The sequence below is a fragment of the Blennius ocellaris genome (assembly GCF_963422515.1).
Source record: "Blennius ocellaris genome assembly, chromosome: 5".
Lineage (NCBI taxonomy): Eukaryota > Metazoa > Chordata > Actinopteri > Blenniiformes > Blenniidae > Blennius > Blennius ocellaris.
The window spans coordinates 18,129,449-18,150,973 of NC_137654.1; the positions used below are offsets into that span (position 1 = coordinate 18,129,449).

The 21,525-nt window shown below is 43.7% G+C and overlaps 2 protein-coding genes across 14 annotated transcripts in view; both read left to right on the top strand.

Annotated features, from left to right (window-relative positions):
- Positions 1-1,309: 1,309 nt before the first annotated feature.
- ube4b (ubiquitination factor E4B, UFD2 homolog) lies at positions 1,310-18,519 on the top strand. Of its 2 annotated transcripts, XM_080496149.1 has the most exons (29): positions 1,310-1,601; positions 2,650-2,869; positions 4,605-4,740; positions 4,884-4,971; positions 5,614-5,758; positions 5,862-6,087; positions 6,292-6,771; positions 7,934-8,038; positions 9,174-9,315; positions 9,422-9,522; positions 9,710-9,824; positions 10,425-10,508; positions 10,693-10,749; positions 11,161-11,277; positions 11,459-11,557; positions 11,641-11,754; positions 11,951-12,149; positions 12,480-12,618; positions 12,708-12,807; positions 13,037-13,164; positions 13,304-13,402; positions 14,123-14,358; positions 14,484-14,610; positions 14,732-14,876; positions 15,176-15,310; positions 15,437-15,628; positions 16,160-16,334; positions 17,384-17,530; positions 17,732-18,519. In XM_080496149.1, the coding sequence occupies exons 1-29, from the start codon at positions 1,575-1,577 to the stop codon at positions 17,794-17,796; spliced, it is 4,143 nt and encodes a 1,380-aa protein (XP_080352275.1). In that variant the 5' UTR covers positions 1,310-1,574; the 3' UTR covers positions 17,797-18,519. The 2 variants fall into 2 exon arrangements, with proteins under 2 accessions (XP_080352275.1, XP_080352276.1); XM_080496150.1 differs by lacking the exons at positions 6,292-6,771; positions 7,934-8,038.
- A 2,067-nt stretch (positions 18,520-20,586) lies between these two features.
- kif1b (kinesin family member 1B) overlaps positions 20,587-21,525 on the top strand; it is a 60,460-nt gene continuing 59,521 nt past the window's right edge. For all 12 annotated transcript variants that reach the window (XM_080497245.1, XM_080497246.1, XM_080497250.1 and 9 more), the window contains exon 1: positions 20,587-20,825. The gene's annotated coding sequence lies outside the window, so the exon portion shown is untranslated. The remainder of the gene's footprint in view (positions 20,826-21,525) is intronic.

Genomic DNA, 21,525 nt, shown 5'->3' on the forward strand with positions numbered 1-21,525 from the left:
GTTTACTTGAAGTCTCTATCTATTGTCTGTTCAGATTTAGATGTCGTTTTGTAAGAAATCATGTCATAAAAAGGATGAGAAAGACATTTTGTTTATTTCACTTCTTTTCCTACCAGTCATCTCTTCTGCTTATAGTTTACCTGTGTTTATTGGAAATGTGACGTGAAATAGGCCCCTCAAGCACATTTACACATTCGTGACTTTAGTTCGCCTGAAATACATGTTTGGACTGTGGTAAGAAACCCACGTACAGACAAGGAGAACATCCAAACTGCTGAAGTAAGTTGAGCAAACTGCTAAATTTACCCTCTAAAGTTTAATAGTCATCACTGCACCACGGAGAAAACACACACGTACACACACACAATCAAGACCAACCTTTTCATATCATGGGCCTCAAGGTTAGAGAAGCAGCCTTCAAAAAGCAGGTTGTATGGCAATAATGTCTCCAAAGGGTCAATAACACAAGCTTTCTTTTCTGCAGTACGTCTGTAAAACTGTAACATCAGGAGAAAAACTCAGACACACAAAGCAACATTTCATTGTAACATTAACAGTATCAACTGGAGATGGAAGTCAATACAAAAACAACCAATCTAAGATCAATTGTGTTTATATGCCGGAGTTACAACTTTAAGTTGTTCTCCTCACAAACTTTTGAGAACGATTTGAGCTCTTAAAAATCGTAATCATCCACACAGTCCAGACAAGACATCATAGTTGTCATGGGTTCATTAGAAGTCATCATTAGAAGTTCATTAATGGTACAATTTAGATGCTTTTTGCTGTTCTCCTCACCCTATATAGCCTGCCTCGTCTACTGTCACACCAACATGTTCCATGTCCCTTCACTACATCTAATCCGAGATATTAAGAGATCGTGCCAGGCACTGGGCTCCAGCGTTATTACAGGACACTTGCAGGGTTCAAAGCCAAAATATTAAAGTGTGTCATATTAGTAGAGTAGTCCATTAGTTTCCAGTTAATTGAATGATTGTGGTGACCTTGTGTCTTGGTGAGTGATTCTTCAGTTTATTCAATGACGTTCAAACTAAATGGAAAGATGTTCAGCAGTTCAGATTTGATGAACACACAACAGGTGAAATAAGACGATTGTCTCTGCGACACACACACACACACACACGCACACACACACACACACACACACAGACACACACACACACGCACACGCACGCACGCACACACACACACACACACACACACACACACACACGCACGCACACGCACAGCTCCCAGCAGTGGGCCGTCCAGTCACGTGACGTGTTGTAGAACCAAAATGGCCGCTGTTGTAATTTGACGTATAATAGCTAGCTACTTTTCTTTTTGTTTCATTCTTGGTAGAAAACCAGCCAACGGGAGGCTTTTTGGAGGAGCTATATCTCGCCGCCCTCCGCACGCCGGCGTGCTAGTTTCTGCCTTGAAGACAATCAGGACTGACACGTATCGTTTGGAGGAGTTAGACTATGCACATTTAGCGCTATCGAAGCTAGCTGGCTGGCTCTGGCTGGCAGTGTGGAACGTAGAAAGTGAAATAGCTCGCTAACTTAGCTGCAATGATGGAGGAATTGAGCGCAGACGAGGTAAGGTGGCCGCGGTGAAACGCTCTTGTGCGCTTGGCACACCTCGAGGATTTTAGTGACTGCAGTTAAATTTCCAAATGTGTAACTATTGACTTTCATTGTGGTCTTACTACTTAGCCGAGTGGCTACAAAGGCTAGCTCAGCTGTTAGCATCGTCTAAACTAAAGAAATGCCGTTAACGGCCAGCTCCTCTTCGCGCATAGTTGTTTCCCACAATTTTATCATATAAAAAAATATGTTTTCCGAACCAAAAAAAAAAACCCAAAGTGGACAAAGATATGACGGATGTGGGTCGTTGGTGTCTCTTGTGTTTCATTTAGCCTCATGCTAACGAATCGGTACAACCTGTGCAGAAGCAGCGTAACATTTTTTTTTTTATTATTATTATTTCTTCGTAGCTTTTATGCGTAATTCTGCGTCGGTGTATTGATTCATTTTCGTGTGACGCAGCTTTCGGCGTCACGTCTCCAGACATAGCGGCACATTGCGCGTATAGATTCGGTTCATCTTGCGAGGAAGCCGACGGCGGCTAACGTTGTTGTGCTAATAGCCAGAAATTAGCCTGCGAGACGACTCAGCATAAAAAACACAGCGAGCCTCCATTGTGCAATCAGCTGTGGGCCCACCGCACGACCACCGAGGTTATCCTACCCCCGTCAACTGCTCACTGCACCCCCCTCACCTCCCCCCGCAAATGCTTATTTAACGAGTACTCGCATTTTACTGAGCTGGATATGTAGTAAATTCACCCTCAGCCATCAGGCTGCCGGTTCTGACTTTGATCTTAATGTAGGTTATTGTATCAATTCATCTAGAACGGTCTTTGAAATCACTGCTACTCCAAAAAAGCAAAGATCACTGCTTTAATATTTAAATCTGTCATTGTGACTCGTGTTTTATGTAATGTTGTCATTTTATACATTCTAAACAGTTTCATACAAAGCCTGTTTATCAACTGATCGTGGCATGGATGTGGTCCTGGGTCACATTGTTGAGGTTTTGTGTTTTGAATCAACATTTTTAACATGCTGATTTATTTCCGATTAAGATTCGCAGAAGGCGACTGGCCCGACTGGCAGGGGGACAGACATCCCAGCCCAGCACCCCTCTTAGCACACCCCTGACGTCCCCACAGAGAGAGACCCCACCCGGACCCCTCCCTGGACCCTCAGGTGCCGCACCCCAACCTGTGCCACCAGCTGCCTCCCAATCACTGGGGCTCAATGTCCATAGTGGGACCCCCGCCACATCCCCCATGGGCACCTCTGGTACAAAATGTTTCAAGTCTTGTAGATTTCTTTTTCTTTGTTTTGTTGATTAGAACCAGTTTCCTTTGTTACCTCTTGTTTTTGACTTGTATATATCTATTTTTAATCTTTGGCCTGTTTCTACTATGTCACATGAAGAACCCATGAAACCGTTTCTATAGGGCAAACAAAGATTAACAGTCTTTTCGAGTGTTCTATTGAATAGGGTCTGTTGTTTTAGTGACCTTGATATTTACAGAGCCACACTCAGTCATACACACTGAATGACATCGACACAAACAGGACCAGCTTGTTGGGATCATCTGTGTCCCTGTTTGACCGCCAGCTTTGGCCACGCTGTACAAAGTGAGGCTTTCATCCAAGCAGCGCTCTGGAAAATTCATCCCATATGGATCGGGACAGTGTCCTTGCACTGTTTGTTGTCATGTGTAGATCACCACCTTCCAAGGTCAAAGGTCCTTTATCAATTTACTTAACATTTAGGCTTTTGGAGCTGGTCAGTTTCACTTGCATTCTTATTTCTTTTGTATTTCTTATTTATATTCTGCTCATATTTTTTTTTATTGCAACCATTTTAATTGGTCTGAATAGTTGTTGAGTATTTGATACGTGTACAACCACAGGAGGGTTGTTAACTCTAACCCTTCATCCACTAGACGATCCTGAGTGTTAATCAGCTTTCTCTCTCCCCGTTTGCACTGCAGCTCAACCTCAGGGCTTAGAATTGTGTGGCACACGATGCTAACCTTAAACAACACCCCTCTCATGCATTAGATTCCCAGGCTGTTGTTTATTCCTCAGAAAACCATTCTGACACCAGCTGTAACTGGCTGCTGAATCAGGAAGCGTTGTGTAGTATCGGGTAGAGTTCATAGTTCAAAATTGGTCTAATTACGATAAGGACACATGAACAAGTTAAGCGGTGGCACAATAGAGCCAAGAAAACGAATACTGCATGAGTGGCGTCTCGTATGTTCACAGTTATATATCGCAAGGATGTCCGCTCATATTCCAGATGTTTTTATGATAATAATAATTGGGGTTACACCTTCAAACGCTGAATTTCTTTATCTTAATAGTGAGGGGAAAAAAACTCACATGCACAGTGAGAACATGTAAACTGCAAAAAAAGGCCTCTAAACTCATCCCTGGCTTAAACCACACAGGAAAGCCCCCTCACTTAGTGAAGTGTAATTAGGAATGTAGTATTTCTGGTGGAACACTCACAGTTTAGTGCAACTGACCCCGATCCAACCTGGCATGCCACTGTGTTTTTTTGCATTTGAGTCCTGTTACATTCCCTCTCATGCTGTATATGACCATACTAGCGTAACTATTTGTATTTTAGAGGTCGAAATGAATGTAATCACATTGTGCTGTGAATTGATAGGAATGACACAGCTTGGGAGGTATAAACAAGAGGATAAACTAAAAAAAACCTCAGATACAAAGGGGTAAAATAAAGTATTTTCTTCAATGTACAATTCACAAAAGCCTATAGATCATTTTGATAATCCTGCCTCAGTGCTCTTTTCCCCACACTGAGGTTTTTTTTTTAAGTATGGGGACTTCATGGGGATTCATTTTTGAGAAAGGGAAGAAAAAAACCAACGTGCAATCTCTTTTTAAAACAACCTTTGCAAACGACAACAAAAAGACTCCATCACAAGTTGAAGGAAAATGTCGAGGCTGTTTGTGTTCGGTTGAGTTCAGTTTTGTCCTTCTGCTCTTTCAGGGGTGGCGTATGGTAGTCAAAGCAGCGAGGGAGTGAGTTCCCTCTCCAGCTCCCCTTCCAACAGCCTTGAGACTCAGTCTCAGAGTTTGTCCCGATCGCAGAGCATGGACATTGACCCTGCCTCCTGTGAAAAGAGGTACGACATCCTCTCCAGCTGATTGTATTTCTGCTTTTAACGTGGCCTCAAGAGAAGTTGTAGAGTTCCCCAAGAGTCCGTCACGCACTGCTTGGGCTCTCGTTGCAAGGATGACTGTGTGAATGATTGTTGTTTGATCGCAGCATGTCCCAGGTGGATGTGGACTCAGGGATCGAGAACATGGAGGTGGAGGATAGCGACCGACGGGAGAAGAGGAACTTGACTGAAAAGGTGAACATCTGCAGTAAACAAACCCACAAGGAAAGGCGCCTGTCTCTCTTGAATAATTTGACACACTCCCAACTTTGATCCTTCCCGTCTCGAGATCGAGCGAGTCCTGAATGAGTCATCATGAAAGGACTTTGTTTACAAGATATTTAGGTATTTCCCTTGAACGCAATTCTTGGTTTCAATTTTGTTTCATTCACTTGATTGACACTCAGAAACTGTCATCATGAGACAATTATTATATAGAGAATCAAGTGGTGTTCACACTGACCTGTTTGTGGACATGGTTAATGTTGACCCAGCTTAGCCGTGTCATTAAAATCTTATCATGTGAGGATCACAGTGTAAGTCTATTGTGTAGAAAATTCCACAAAATGGCACTAACCTGGCAAAATGTAGAGACAAGGGAGCGCCTGCCAATCCGTGAGGGGAACATTTGCCAGGCTTGAAGTTTGTTTAACTCACAGTGTTGTCGAAGATGTCACATCTTGTTGCTGCAGTTCATGTCTTGTGATTTGTACCTAGTTTGATAGTTAATGCAAAATCTGTCCATTTCCAATACATCCCACCTGTTTCAATAGGCGCCAACTGTTTCATCGATGATGCTGTTGGGATGCACTCACCATCTCTCTCTCTGCTTGTCAGGAAACCTCTGCAAACTCCGACGTCTCTGAAGAGCAGGCTCTGCAGCTCATTTGTAAGATCCTCCGCGTATCGTGGAAGGAGCAGGACAGAGATGTCATCTTTCTCCCTTCACTGGCTGCAGAGTTTCACCAGAACCCGAAAGATGGTACGTCGTATACGCTAGACCACATTGCAGCTGTGACGAAACGTGACGGATTCCTCTACCCGGTGAATTCACTCTTCTTTTTTTATTTTCTCTCTCCCCGCAGTATACTCTGACTTCAAAGACCTCATTGGTCAGATCCTGATGGAAGTCTTAATGATGTCTACCCAGTCACATGTCCACAACCCTTTTGCCAGCTTGACCGCCACCTCACAGCCAATTGCAGCAGCCAAATCCCCGGACCATCGTCTGACGCTGGTGCAGCCCTCCAGTCAAGGTGGTAGCCCGATGGGTCCCAGCGCGGGGTCCTTTGGAGCCAGCTCTCTATCCAGGCAAGTACGCCGAGTGGTTCCTGTGCACGCGCACCACCTCACTCTTGGGCAGGATGGAGGACGTGTGTTGGCCGCGTGTTTCCTCAACAGGTTTCTTAGTGTCACGTGACAGAACGCCACCATGTGCTCCGCTATTGATTTCTATTTTATGAGTTTTTGTTTGGACATCACCGTTACCAATGTTCCTATCGATGTTGTTCACAGTCTGTACGGGTGTGGTAGTCCTCACCCAATGCCTTTGGATGCAGCTCGGAGGACCTCTCTTTCCCTCTCCATCCCCACTACACCCACCGTACCCTCTGCACCCTCCACCCCACAGTTTGTTGTTCCCCCGAGCCCCCCGGCCACCGCTGCTTCAAGACACTCCCTCAACCCTCCGACTGCCCCTATGCCCATTTCCCAACGGTATCGGCCTTATTCTGTCTCCACCTCCTGGGGGGCTCCTTCCCCGTCGAGCCCAGCTCACAGAGGGTTTAGCTTCCCCGGGCCTTCCCCCAGTCCTGCAGGGATCTCGGTTCCTCCCAACACCCCAGCTCCTGTGCCCCCACCTAGCCCCCAGTCCCTGTCTTTGAGCTCGCCCCAAGCCCGCAACCACTCCTCCGCCACAAGCCCTACTATGGTGCCTCCTTCTCCCCGATTGAATCCCAGACAAGCTGCCTTTGCCTCCAGGATTCCTCCTTCTAGGTATTTGCCATTTGTGTGTCCGCGTGGAGTGCAGCACGCAAGCTAACAAACTAAAATCATAAGATTAAGGTTCATTTGTGACCTCGGGGTACGTCAAGTTTATTTCTGGCAAATCCATTTCATGTTGTTTACACGTCGGGTTCTATGCTGGCAGCTCTCATCCATACAGGCTCATTGGTAGTATTTACCTTGGAGTGCCCACACCTTTTTAGCTTGTGAGCTACTTTTGAAGGTACCGGGTCATGTATCCTGATCAGATTTATCATTTCAAATGACATTTTACATTTTTGAGCAATATTTGTTTTTAAATAACACTGCAAACACTGCCTGGGTAGGTTTCAAAACTAGATTTTCATGTTTATTCTGAACAACAGACTCTGTAATTGCAGTATGTGTTTTTTCACCTTTGAAACATTCAGTTAAGAGTCACGAACACTATTAATGTTTTGAAAATTCATGAGTAACACACATGAGAGATTGCGTGTTTTACACTGTTTTTTTTCTTTTCCACTTTACTTTTGTGTGTTTGAATTTAGCGATTTCTAAACCCTGTGTACTTCATTGAGAAGATAGACATTTTCTTTAAATGGCACTCCCATCACATTGGGCGCCCTTGAAAATCAACACTGACAATTTTATCTTAAAATTTCTATAAGTGATTCCAAACAGAAATTACTGTAGGCAATCACCTCTGCATTCGCTATATTTAGAATGACTTTTAAGCTACAGAACTTTTTTTTTTTAATCCTTTGGCTGCTTATTCCTATCATACCTCTTAACGTTTGTCATAACATTTAACAAACAGGATCTGGCTCCTTAATCTTCAAGCTGAAATATGTGGTTCACACTTCTTTCCAAAGAGAAGCTATGTCAAGAGTAAAATGTGAGATGAAAAATGGTTCAGTTTATAAGCACTGCAACAAACAAATTAGAAATGACGAATGTGTAAGTAAAAAAAAAAACACGAGAAGCATGCGCCTCTGTAGTTTCCTCAGTTCATCCTTCTTTGTTTTACTTTCCATTTCTCTTGTGGCTTGTCATTTCAGATTTGTATCTTTATTTTTTTTTTTTGTTCCTCCTTCTCTGTGTCTGCACACTTGCACATCTTTCTCTCTCCCCCCCTCCTTTCCCTCATGCCGTTGTCCTCCTCTTGTCCCGTTAGCCCCCTGTCGCTCCTGTTTTTTGCCCTGTCTGACATGTCTCAGGACAGCAGTGATGAAGAGTCAGAGGAGGAGGAGGATTTTGCTCAGGTTCAGTTTGGGTCCAGGTACACCACTGCACAGTGTGTGCTAATGTGTGTGTTTGTGTGCAAGCTTGCTCATGGGCCAGCCTCCTGCATGTTTCAGAGGGCCCAGCAGGCTTACCACTAACTGCACAGTCACCAGGCCAGGCTGGTGGAAGAAGCCGACGGGGACTTTTGTCTGCCTGAAAATGTTTGCATGCTTCAACGGTAAAGCTTACAGTTCAGTCGTATAACGTTCGGCCTTATCGTGGAGGTGAACGTTAAAGATGGTCTCAGAGGGATTTAAATGTGCCAAATGACTATGTACGGCTGCAGGTTTGACAAATTGGCTCATGATTGATTCTGTATTTTAGGATGCATTCCCAAGCACCTTAAATATGTTTTTATGTATGGTTGGATGGCTTTAATTTCAGTGAATTATGGCCAGCAGGGTCTTGTGTTTACACAGCGTTTGATTGCAGTAGGAAAAACACGCACTTTGTTTTTATGAACATGCTTGTCTTCACATCCCAGAGAAATGAGCCCCCCCCCCCCCCCCCCCCCACACACACACACACACACACACACACACACAAAAGAACATTAAAATGTCGTAACAAATACCATTTCAGCACCATTGAGCCCAGTTAAAACGGCAGGCGTGCGAGTTGTGACCGCTTGATATTTTTAGGTATATGTTGGAAGAGTACGTGCATTTGTTTATCTGCTGGAAGGAGAACACTCCTTACTCGTATGACATCAAGTAACTGAGGAAGTACCTTGTGTGTTGGATCTTCAGGATGCTTCTGCATTGCCTGTTTTAACACTTTATTTTGTTACTTACTTGGAGTTGTTGTGCTTTGAGGCCACTTGTGTTCAAATGAAACTGTCATAGCTGACCACTAACAGCAATTTGTCCTCACATTACTGCATTTATTGGGTAAATGTGCATTTTCTGCAAGCAAGCTCTTGAATATTAAGTGTAATACCCCCCCCCCCCCCCCCCCCCCCCCCAAGTACTGAGATTCTGCAGTGTTGTCACTAATGTGTAGCAGCTTGTTTCCTTCAAGGAGTCGGGTTTGAGCTTGTTCTTCTTTCACGCTGTGCTTTCATGTGTTTTGTGTCATCTAACAAGACTCTCTCTCTCTCTCCGTTCCTCTGGTTATCTTCCCGTCTGTAGCCTCGGTGCATGTGGAGGGGGGATGTCCTGCGAATCAGCCAGCGACCGCTTCACCATTGAAACATGCAAGGAGACAGAGATGCTGAACTACCTCATTGAGCGTTTTGACAGCGTTGGCATGGAAGAGAGGAAAGCTCCTAAGGTACTGTCTGTAGGAGAACAACTGGAAAATAATAGAAATTGAAGAGATTATATGACATCATCAAGGGCCCGGTGTTGATTTCAATTTTTTGTTTTTTCCTTTCCAGATGTGCAGCCAACCAAATGTCAGCCAGCTTCTCAGTAACATTCGCTCTCAGTGTATTTCCCATGTTGCCCTGGTCTTGCAAGGCACCCTGACCCTGCCTCGGTAAACAAAACCACACACTGACGAACACTCTGTTTTTTTTTTGGGTTTTGTTTTTTTTCTTATCTCAATTGTCTGCGTACGCTTGTTCCCTTTTCCTCTCCCGTCTCCGTGGCAACTACTCTTTCACCTTCACATTATTTATTTAATTTCACCAAAAGTGTCTCTTCTGGCTGTTTCCTCCTTGCAGGAGCCCTCTTCAGCAGTCTCTGCTGGTACCTTATATGCTGTGCCGGAACCTTCCGTTCGGCTTTATTCAGGAGCTGGTGCGCATTACCCACCAGGAGGAGGAGATGTTCAGACAGGTGGGAAAGTGAACCAAAAATCAGATGAATAAAACCATATGCCCTTTTTGTAGTGGTTGGTAATTCATCTACGTACGCATTAATGATTAGTACATTCTGAGCACTGTGATGGAACGGCGGTCTGTCCACGGTATGACCTGCCTTCATCCAGTGCCCCAAAACACTTAGATAAAGCAGGATGTAAGTTGCAGCTTTGTGGCTGCAAAAAAAACCAAAAGTTAACAAAACAACGAGTGCAAAGCGAAGTATGTAAACAACAACAGGATTCATAAGGTCCAAATCGGCCGCACCAGCTGAGATTACTGTTGCAACGCCGCATATCTGCGGCGCTCTCAACCCCGCCTACATTTTAATACATAACATGTCGCAGTTGCACATTTAATGCAATTTATCTGTTAATGACATACACCATTATTCTAAATCACCCTGTCCTTGCCGTCACACGGGTATATGAATGATGTAATATCATGTTTAGAGGGCAGCCACGCTGCAACACCTTCTGAAATGATGAAGGATTTTCATGACTTCAAGCAAAATGCTCACTTTGAAATACGTATGTGCTGGAAATGCACTGACCCTGTTTTCCATCTTGTGTTTTAGATCTTCATTCCTATCCTCCATGGGCTCGCTCTCGCAGTGAAAGAATGTTCCTTTGACAGTGATAATTTTAAATTTCCTCTCATGGTAAGAATATGTTGCGCAGGCTGGAACTTTACAGCCACAGTTGGAAGCTATTTTAGTCGTATTAAGAGTGATGTGGTGAGGCAAATGTCTGTTTGACCTCATGTCAGCTAAAGAATGAATATGTGAACAAATTCTTAATTTGAACAAGTAGATGTGCATCAGTGTTTTGTTTTTGTTTTAACAGGCATTAGCTGAACTTTGTGAAATTAAGTTCGGAAAGACTCACCCAGTGTGCAGTTTGGTAAGTTACCGGCAAACTTGATGCTGAATCACACATTATTCTGTCATTTCTGGTCATAACAATTCACAGCATGTTAACTCTTACCTGCGAGTATGTCTGAGATTTGTAATAAAGTACCTTTTGTATTTCTTGTTACCTTCCTTGTGTCACCATGGTCATTTCATCCCATTTGCTGAGACAAATGTCTGTTTGCAAAAGGAGCCTGGTCTGTATTTTAGTTCAAAACTGAATCAATCTGTTTTAGCTGCTTCCTTCCTGATAAAAAAATTTTTTCAGAGGAATTCGACCCTTTGGCGACATGTTGTAAACAATAAAGCACAATGCAGTATAGTAAGATGATGTTGTTGCTACTATAGGTTCCTGTTGAGCCTGCGATGTAATGTACGTTTTTGTTTTCGCTCCTCTTCGCAGATAACATCCCTGCCTCTATGGAGTCCGAAACCTCTGAGCCCCGGTTGTGGCAGAGAAGTCCAGAGATTGTCCTACCTAGGAGCCTTCTTCAGCCTCTCGGTGTTTGCTGAAGATGATGTGAGTTGATGTGACGTGTCGTAAAGCCCCGTCTTGTCATTTCTTGGTTTAATAATATCATGTTGTTGTAATTTGTTAACTGCCAGTCACTTTTAAATGCTTGAAAATGAGAATGATAATAAGCCATGTTATATTACTACTACAGGAATGTAAGTTGTTGTATTTTGTGTTTGTTTTTTAGACCAAAGTAGGGGATAAATATTTCTCTGGCCCAGCCATCACCATGGAGAACACGCGAGTTGTGAGCCAGTCGTTACAGCACTACCTGGAGTCCGCAAGGGTGAGCGTTGCACTTTTCATTGTTTTCAAATACCTGCTCCTTGCAGCTAATCTGTTGGATTTTTTTTTTTTTTCCTTCATCAGGGTGACCTGTTCAAGGTCCTCCACAACATCCTGCTAAATGGAGAAACACGCGAGTTAGCTCTGAATTACATGGCAGCTTTAGTCAACTACAATGTGAAAAAAGCCCAGATGCAGGTAATTTGTTTATTCCCCTTTGAAACGTTGTATAATTTTATCTGCTCCATTTTAAAACTAGTATATCAATCATGTTCATATAATGTCAAACCTGCTAAAAAAACAAACAAAAAAACTGTTTCTATATTGTTGCATGCACTCTGGTGTATGTTGAAGTTTTGAAATTATTCATGCAGCAGTTTCTCCTTTCACCCAGACCGATGACAAGCTGGTGTCAACAGATGGCTTCATGCTCAACTTCCTGTGGGTGCTGCAACAGCTGAGCATGAAGATCAAGCTGGAGACGGTAGACCCCTACTACATTTTCCACCCCCGGTGTCGCCTTGTCGTCAGCCCAGAGGAGACTCGTCTCAAAGCCACCATGGAGGAGCTGAAGACCTGGCTCACTGAAATGCGTAAGTTGATATGGAGAATGAAATAACATTTGTACTGTTCAATTAATATATGGGACATGTATCGAATGTGAATACAAAAAAAAAAAAAAAACATGCGGCAATGTGTAACGCAAAGACACAATTTATATTGTTTTATATTTCCACATGAAAAATGGATATAATGCAACGACGTATGAATAAGTTACTTTATTAATATACAAGAGCTGTTGTGTTTTATTGTTCGGGCTTTTCTTCAGACATTTGCGCGGCGTGGTGTGACACGACACATTGCCATATCCACAAATGAGTTTCTATATTGAGATTGTGAATTTTTCTTGCGAACGTTGACAGATGAAGACCCCGCTAAGTTTACAGAGCCCAAGTTCCCCACCGAGTGTTTCTTCTTGACGCTTCACACCCACCATTTGTCCATCCTGCCTGGTTGCCGACGCTACATCCGCAGATTGCGGGCTATTCGTGAACTCAACAGGTACACGCACACACACACACATACACCTACACAGACACTCGTAGCTTTCTCACAAGTGTTTGGATTAACAGTCTTGTTTCACATTACAGGACTGTAGAGGAGCTCAAAAACAGTGAGAGCCAATGGAAAGACTCTCCATTGGCTAGTCGACACAGAGAGATGCTCAAACGCTGCAAAACCCAGCTCAAGGTGAGTTGAATGTCTTTGCAAAAAATGTACCCAGCAGCTTTTGTTTCCTTCGTTGATCAACCACTCAAACGCCAGCTTAAAACTGCAGAAATGTGTCTCTAGCCTTTAGTTTATTTGGAAATGAAAATGAATTGACTCTTGGACTAACGCTAATATAGATGCTGAACCACTGCAGTCGAGCATATTGTCAGAAATTTGATCCTTGTGGTGTGTGACTTTGTCCTGTCAGAAACTAGTGCGAGCCAAAGCCTGTGCTGACGTGGGCCTTCTGGATGAAAACCTGCTCCGCAGATGTCTGCAGTTTTACAGCACAGTCATTCAGCTCATTCTTCGCATGGTGGACCCCGAGTACCCCAAGTAAGTCACACACACACACACAGACTGGCCAGGTTGCTGTTTGTTTCCGTTTGTATTGATGTGAAAGAAACAAATGTTGCCCCCCCCCCCCCAACCCACAGTCTGCCGTTTCACCATTTTCCTCTCCTTCCTCACACAGCATCAACCTGCCTCTGAACCCTGAGATTCCCAAAAGCTTTGCTGCTCTGCCAGAGTTTTACATTGAAGATGTGGCAGAGTTCCTGCTTTTTGTTGTGCAGTAAGTCGGTTTTCCCTCGTTTACAAATGTCAATTTCAGTGACGAATTCTACATGGAAAGTGTGGATCTCAACTTCCATTGGAAGCAATTTGGGGCTCAGTGGGAGATGGAACAGTTTGACCAGATAAGCCAGAGCTGCCTCATAAAACATATCGATGAGTGAGAGGATAAGACCCATGTCTCCTCGTGTCCCTTAAGGTTGGCTACAAATGGCGATTTTAACAATCTTATAAGTGCACAGCTAGCCACACTGTACAACACAAGTCGAATAACCTTTGGGCAGATGATATATGATGGAAACGCAAGCTGGATCACGTTGTACGTGACTGTTTTTGAGGCATTTTTCCCCCATTGGAGCCACAAAGCATTTATTTGGGTTTAGCGGCAGTGTCGTGCTGATCAGTAGTCGCAATCATCCCAAATTTCTGACACGGTCAGAGTTTTATTATATGTTCTGTGGCAAGACCGTGACAGTGGTCGTCCTTCAACCGGCCTGACAGTGTTGTAGGACTGCTGATTTAGAGCCAAGACCAAAGATATCGCCACGGTTCTCTCGCGATTGTCTTTCATCTGGGACGGCCGGAAATGGCGCAGCTTGCGGCGGACGTAACGGAGGCCTGCCCCACACTTTTGAGAATCACTGTGTTATACCGTATTTAATCTGCCGTCATGAAAATTCTCAAGCTGAGTATGATTTCTTTGTTTCATGCTTTCTTCCAGGTACTCGCCCCAGGTTTTATACGAGCCGTGTGTCCAGGACATAGTCACCTTCTTGGTGGTGTTCATCTGCAGTCAGAACTACATCAGGAACCCCTACCTTATCGCCAAGCTGGTGGAGGTGCTGTTCGTCACTAACCCCGCCGTACAACCTCGTACTCAGCGGTTCTCGGAAATGATGGAGAACCACCCGCTGTCCGTCAAACAGCTCGTCCCTGCCCTCATGAAGTTTTACACAGGTGACGCTGCCTGCGGGCTGCCGGCTTGCTCAAGGAGGAATTTAGTGCTTATCGCATGCTATTCTTCATGGCTCCAACTTGTAATCGTTTCAATTTGCGCTGAAAATCTTTTCTCTCTGGGTCAGATGTCGAGCACACCGGTGCCACCAGCGAGTTCTATGATAAATTCACTATACGCTACCATATCAGCACCATCTTCAAGAGCCTCTGGCAGAACATTGCCCACCATGGCACCTTCATGGAGGAGTTCAAGTGAGTTGGTTTCCACCGAGCGCTTTGGTCACGTGGAACAAAACAACCGAAGCTTGACTCTTGTCGCCGTCTCTTCAGTTCCTCTCTGACCTCTTGTTTGTTCCTCTTCCTCCCCCCTCAGCTCTGGCAAGCAGTTTGTGCGCTACATCAACATGCTGATTAATGACACCACCTTCTTGTTAGACGAGAGTCTAGAGTCCCTGAAGCGTATCCACGAGGTTCAAGAAGAGATGAAAAATAAGGAGCAATGGGACCAGCTGCCGAGGGTCAGTGTGTGCCATCACAGGGTTTTGTGTTTATTCACCATTATGTCTTATGTGTATTCTGTCGGCAATAAAAACAACCTGAATGAGGTCATAAAAAGGCAGATGTGAACTACATAGCAAAGTCCCAAAAGGATTACGCAAAAATCGAACTTGCAAAAGACAAAACGGTAACAAAGGTCACACGGTTTGAGACCTGCAGCATATTCGCGCCTCACTTGCAGTTTCTGCCGAGCTGCGAAACCTGGCACCAAGCAAATGTGGCAGAAAAGAGCAAAGTAGAATTCTTTGTGCGTTTCCAGGAGCAGCAACAGAGCCGCCAGTCCCAGCTGACTCAGGATGAGCGTGTGTCTCGCTCTTATCTGGCCCTGGCTACCGAAACGGTTGAAATGTTCCACATCCTCACCAAGCAGGTCCAGAAACCTTTCCTCAGGCCTGTGAGTGTCTCTGTCCCCACTGGACATTTTTTTTTTTTTTTTTTTTCACACACCATGTGCTCTTTGTGAAGAAAATGTGTCGTATTTGTATAATGTTTATGTTTTTGTTTTTTCCTCTTCTTCCAGGAGCTGGGCCCTCGTTTAGCTGCCATGCTGAACTTCAACCTGCAGCAGCTCTGTGGGCCCAAGTGTCGGGACCTGAAAGTTGAGAACCCCGAGAAGTATGGATTTGAGCCCAAGAAGCTCTTAGACCAGCTCACTGACATCTACCTGCAGCTAGACTGTGCCCGCTTTGCGAAAGCGATTGCAGACGACCAGGTTAGAACTGACTTTATCCACAAAAAGTGTGTTTTTTTTGGTTGTTGTTTTTTTTTATTCAGAAGAAGCCCATTTCTGTGTACATGCAATAAGGTATTGACTCGTCATGAGGAAAGGCTATGGGCATGCATCGTGGTTGATCATCTGTTGCTGTGAAGACATGAATCCCCTATTGTGCTTGATGAATGCAAAGCAGTGTTGTACTCAAACAAACACAGTCGCTTGTCAGCAACAACCATTTCCTACCAGACCGCACATGCAAAAGACAGAAAGTGACTAAATATTTCTCATGAGTTGATGAAGAACAAACCGCATCTGCTGTCACATGGTTTCTGGTTGTGTGTGTGAAACCTAAAGTGGTTTTTTTTGTTTTTTTTCCTTCTTGTGTCAATATCAGTTCACATGTTCAAAGGTTCAAAGTGTTTTTATGTTGTACGCTTGCTGCACACATTTTGGAAAGTTGCATGGTAAGCGCAATATTCTTCTCTTCTTCTCAACAAAATATTTCTGTATATTTGTACCTTCTTGCAGAGGTCATACAGCCGTGAGCTCTTCGAAGAGGTCATCTCAAAGATGAGAAAGGCGGGTATTAAGTCTTCCATCGCCATTGAGAAATTCAAGCTGCTATCAGAAAAGGTGGAGGAAATAGTCGCCAAGAACTCGCAGTCTGAGATGGACTACAGCGATGCCCCCGACGAGTTCAAAGGTGCGTGTTTCACCAGTGTCCCTTATGTGGGGAAAATCTATTTCCGTGCTTCACTTTATCTTAAACATGACCATCTTTACCACACCGTAAAAGAATTGCAGAGTATTTAAAGTTTTTTTTAACAAAGAAATCTTCCGTATTTGGATTTAACACCTGAATTTGTGTTGTTTTTTCTTCTAAGCCACTGAGTCTTTGGCACAGAGTGAATCATCTTCTCTGGCGTGACCCCGGGTCAGCCACTGACAGACAGTATATTCAGGAGCCTGTGTTGCTGTTGGATTCCAGACATTTGCAGTGGATTTTGCAGCTCATATAGGCCATATAGACGGCTTAGAGCGCAGCTATCCTATAACCACAGACTTAATATAATCTGGAAGGAGAAACGTGGTCTGCATATCTCCTTTGATTCCCAGATACGCCAGCCAGCCCACCACAGTTAATGGGGAGTGTGCCGCACAGGAGCCTCCAGTATCAGCTGTCTATGTGGTTTAACATCTCCCACGCCAGGTTTTATTTTTGTAACGCACTGGGGCAACCAGTGACATTTCACTGCAGGGCATGCTTTACACAAATGCTCATAATTAGTATTTATTACATACTTTGTTTATTCTTGTTTTCACTTGTGCACCAATAATACTGTCATGTAAAGCATTCAAGTTCATACAAGTTGGGGGATTTGACATTTCACCGACATTTCTCAGGGTCATGAAGTCTTGCCTGATTTGACGACGATATTTTATGACCAAAGTTGTTTAGTTTTTTTACCTTTTTATGTTATTTATTTTTAGTTCAAAAGTAGTAGTGAAAACTAAAGGGTACATACAAGCTCATTCAAATACTAATCCTGCAAACCCAATTAGTAGCCCACTGAGCAGCTTTAAATAAAATATTTTAAAAAACAAATGTGAGGGAGAGACAGTAGTGGAACAACCTCTCTGTTTCACTGCAGTACAAGGAAAAAAAAAAATCACATCACTCAGTAGAACGTTTGCACCGTATCCCCGTTTTTAAACGGCTGCAAAAACATGCATGTGACTGTATTGCAACAGATCCTCTGATGGACACGCTGATGACTGACCCTGTGATGCTGCCTTCCGGGAACATCATGGACAGATCAATCATCCTGCGCCACCTGCTCAACTCCCCCACCGACCCCTTCAACAGGCAGCCACTCACAGAGAGCATGCTGGAGTCAGGTAACACCATCGCGCTCTTTAGCTGGTAATTGCATGTTGGGGACACAGCTCGGCTGTTTCTTTTTAGTAGAAACGGGGGGGAAAGCAGTGAAATAGTTAGTTGCTCTCAGGACAGCAAGATGTCAAATTGGCCGGTCACCTGTTATATGTTGAGAGGGATTTCTCTGAGCTGCTGCTCACAGTGTGTTGTCGTCTCTGCAGTGCCTGAGCTGAAGGAGAGGATCCACGTCTGGATGAGAGAGAAACAGGGCGGACGGCCTGCCTAAAGATCACGTCACCAACGTCTGGCTCGCTCATCGTCATTAAAGGATCTGTCCAAATCCGATGATTTAAGTGTCACTACAACCAATGAAAACGACAAGAACAAAAGAAACATTTTGAATGGGAGGGGGTGGGTGGGGGGGGGGGGAGGATTTGATTTTTATTTGCATTTGCCCTTTTTGTCTCAAACCATTATCATGGTTCTAAAAACTAAATAAAGTTAAGACTTTTAAGTTTTTTTTTTCTCATGAGTTTGTGTATATATATAAATATCTATCAGATATATATACATATATTTAACAAGGATTAATGCGTCACAATGCTGCAGACAAATTTCCACCAGCGAGTTGCATTCAGACACTTCATTGATCATATTCCTTTACGGTTCTTGTTTCTTTTAAGTATTGTGTACGTTGACCTCATTAAAATCGTTTAAGTACTGGAGGGAGAATAGACGCCAATACATTTTAGAGTATTGAGTGGAGTCTCATTAAAACTATTAGCCTTGAGTTTCTTCTATCAAGACTGTGACAGTAGTAAAACTTGAGTCCACGTGTATGTGGATGTCCCGGAGCTGAGGCACATACTGCTTGTGCTCATAGATTTAAGCTCAGAAGTGGGACTATCCATTAAGATTGTAGCTTAACGTTAACTAATCCTTAATGTCGGCTTCCTTTTGAGTACAATAGGAAGAGACGCAGTGACTTGCCACCATTCATTATGTTCAAATCTACCTTTTGCAGACACATCCCCCCCCCCCCCCCCCCCCCCCCCCCCCCCCCCTGCTGACTTCAATAGACTAAATTTAATACGTGTGTGTGCATGGCCTAAAGTCAGGAAGCGCCTCATGGACAAGTAACCTCCGTTTAGGTGAAGAGGAGAGGGAAAAAATGTAGCATGATTGCTAGAAAACACCATCTTAAGAGCACACCCTTAAAAAGACAACCCACCTCGACATGGTCTTTTTCAAATGACGTTGTACCTAACCTTACCTTGCTGACCATAACTGTACAGGAAATGATTTATTTGAACCACATACCTGTTTTTGGAAGCTAGGATTTTGAATTGAATAAATGATGATGCACATGATGTCAGCTCGTTGCTTATTTACCCCTTAGGCTCAATGGGTTCTATTAGGTCTTGTTCTCTGTTGATTTTAGAATATTTCACCCAGTGAAATGCCAGGCGTTCAAAACACACTGAACTAATAAAGTGTCCGTAATAAAATAAAGTCAAGACATGTTCCTTTGCAATAAAAGCATCTCATATCACGGACAAACAGCACAGCCTGGATGATGAGTTTACACAAGCGGTAACAGTTCCTAAACAAAGACCAGCATAAGGCTCCTTACCTGTCCTGCACTGAGGCAAGAAGTGAGTGACTGAAAGACTCCAGTTAATGTGTTTTGGAGTCTTTGTTGAGAATTTTATGTTTTTGTCTTTTTTTTTCTCTCTCTCTCCCCGAAACTCTTTACAATCTTGCATTTATTTGTGTCACTCTTGTGTGTCTTTTGACTTGTTTCCATCTGCATCTCTTTGTGTGTCTTTGCAGTCATTTCACGTCTGTTGACTGTCTTTGTCGGGAGCCGCCTTTGTTGCATTTTGTCTGTCACTGCTGTGTGACTCTTTAAGGTTGATTTGGGTCAAACTGTCTTCTGTGTGTGTTTTGTCTCTCAACTCGCATTGTTTCCTACAGACACTCTCGCCCACTAGACCAATTCGGTAATTTGTATTCATGGTACAGAGCTATTTTACTGACGCTAATTCCCAGCAACACAAACGCGTCAGTTTTTAAATGTAGTTTCCCAGATGGAGCTTCGTCATTCCTATGCTGAAACGGCTACAAACTAATGGATTAAACTTGGCAACGGCCCCAGTTGATCGGGAGCATAAAGATGAACTGGAAGTTCATTCATAAATAAAAGTCCTCTCCTTGTCCTGAAAATCTTTGAAAAATTTGTTGCACACTATGAGACGTTATGAAGCCGAAAAACATTTTGGACGTAAGTGAGTTGCATAAACATGGGAGTATTTTTCTCCGGCGTTGCGGGAAGCTTTCCACATTATTGCAATAAAATGTGCATCTTTTAGCTGAAAATATACAATAACTATCGACCAGCAGTGTCACACATAAAGGGTTAGCAACAAGGTCAGATTCAGTTATGAAAATTGCAAAGACATCGACAGCAATTTTTTCTCTCTCAAAGTAACAACCATTTGATATTAATTTTCTTGGGATTGTTGTATGTTAGTAAGTGTAGCAGACTTGTTGAGATTTTGTAAACATATTAGATGAAAAGAAAAAAAAAATTCTTACTCCATTTGGAGAGAAAAAACATTAAGTTGTCCAAAAAGTGTATTTAGTATTCAGTGTATATGACAGAGGTCAGGGGTCCAGCTCACTTCAGATTTCATTTGGGGAGTTTATAATTACCATGACGCTCCAGCTGGAATTCACGTTCCATGTTTTCAGACAGGTGTAAGGCGTTCACCTCTCCACTAAACGGCGCTCTGTGCGGCGTCGGCGGGTGTTGCGGTGACGGCGGTGCGGGGAGCGGTGGATAGAAATCCTGCAGTGTGGCGTCACGCTCGAAGAAGGAGGGAGGCCCCACCCACTGCCCCCCTCCCCGTAGTCCCGGCGTCCTGGCTTCTGATTGGCTACCGGACACATTAGTCACCGCTGTCTGTTCGCTGATTGGTCCGTCGTGCCCGTCCGTCAGCGCGTGGGGGAGAGGGAGTTGACGTAATCTCTTCGGTAAATCAAGTCAATCTATCAATTCTTCTCTTCGCCAGTGTGCAGTTTAGACGTCCACCTTTTTTTTTTTTTAATCACCACGGGGGTGAAAATAAACCGTGGGAGGAGGCGTCGCTTCAACCACGAATCTAATCCGGCGGAGGATACCGCTATGATGGGTGTTTTTCACGGAACGGGACTTTATAGCAGTTTTCGTGCGCCCAGATTCTGATAGAAAAAACAACGCGTCCGCGAGCTGACGTTCACTTCTGCCCGCTGTCTCGGCAAAAGTCTCCAAACGTGAGTTAAAAAAAAAAAAAATGTAAATGCTGAATTTACCTGTGTGTGTATATGTGTGTTTTACGCGACTGTTCAGCACTCGGTTGGTGTTGCAGAACTCCAGCTGGCCTGTGTGTATATGTGTGTGTGTGTGTGTGTGATCTCAGTCCGTGTCCGTTTCAGTCATTAAACGTTCACGTCGCATCAGTTCCGATCGTTAAAAATGTTCACGGTAGATCCACTGACTGTTTAATGTTGACGTTTTACGAGTGAATATTGTGTGTATTTCGGTCAGAATGGAGGTTAGCTCCGTGCCGGGAGGGGGGGGCACACGGGTCCCATCTGGAAACGCAACATGACTCCTCGCTATTTTCCACAATAAAAAAAAATACAAATATATATATATATATATATATATATATATATATATATATATATATATATATATATATATATATATATATATATATGAATTGCACATCTGTTGTCTTTCTGCGCTTCATACGCCTTTCGAGTTCAATATCAAGCGATGTTGACCCTCCTTGTGCAAAGCAGATCTGGCCGGTGTGTGCAGATTTCATAAGCATGTAAAACTCTCCTGCCACATGCAGCGGCGGAGGATTAGCCTACTTCCACATATCGCTGAATTATTCGGTTAATTCCTAAAACGCGATGTTTGTTATCTGGCGGTGACCAACACGGAGCTGATCGGTGCTGGATG

Excerpts from the sequence above, each read along its gene's own strand:
- ube4b (XM_080496149.1), top strand. The coding sequence starts at position 1,575 with ATGATGGAGGAATTGAGCGCAGACGAG. Across the intron at positions 2,870-4,604 it reads ATCCCCCATGGGCACCTCTG|GGGTGGCGTATGGTAGTCAA; the intron begins GTACAAAATGTT and ends CTGCTCTTTCAG. Across the intron at positions 9,523-9,709 it reads GGCACCCTGACCCTGCCTCG|GAGCCCTCTTCAGCAGTCTC; the intron begins GTAAACAAAACC and ends TCCTCCTTGCAG.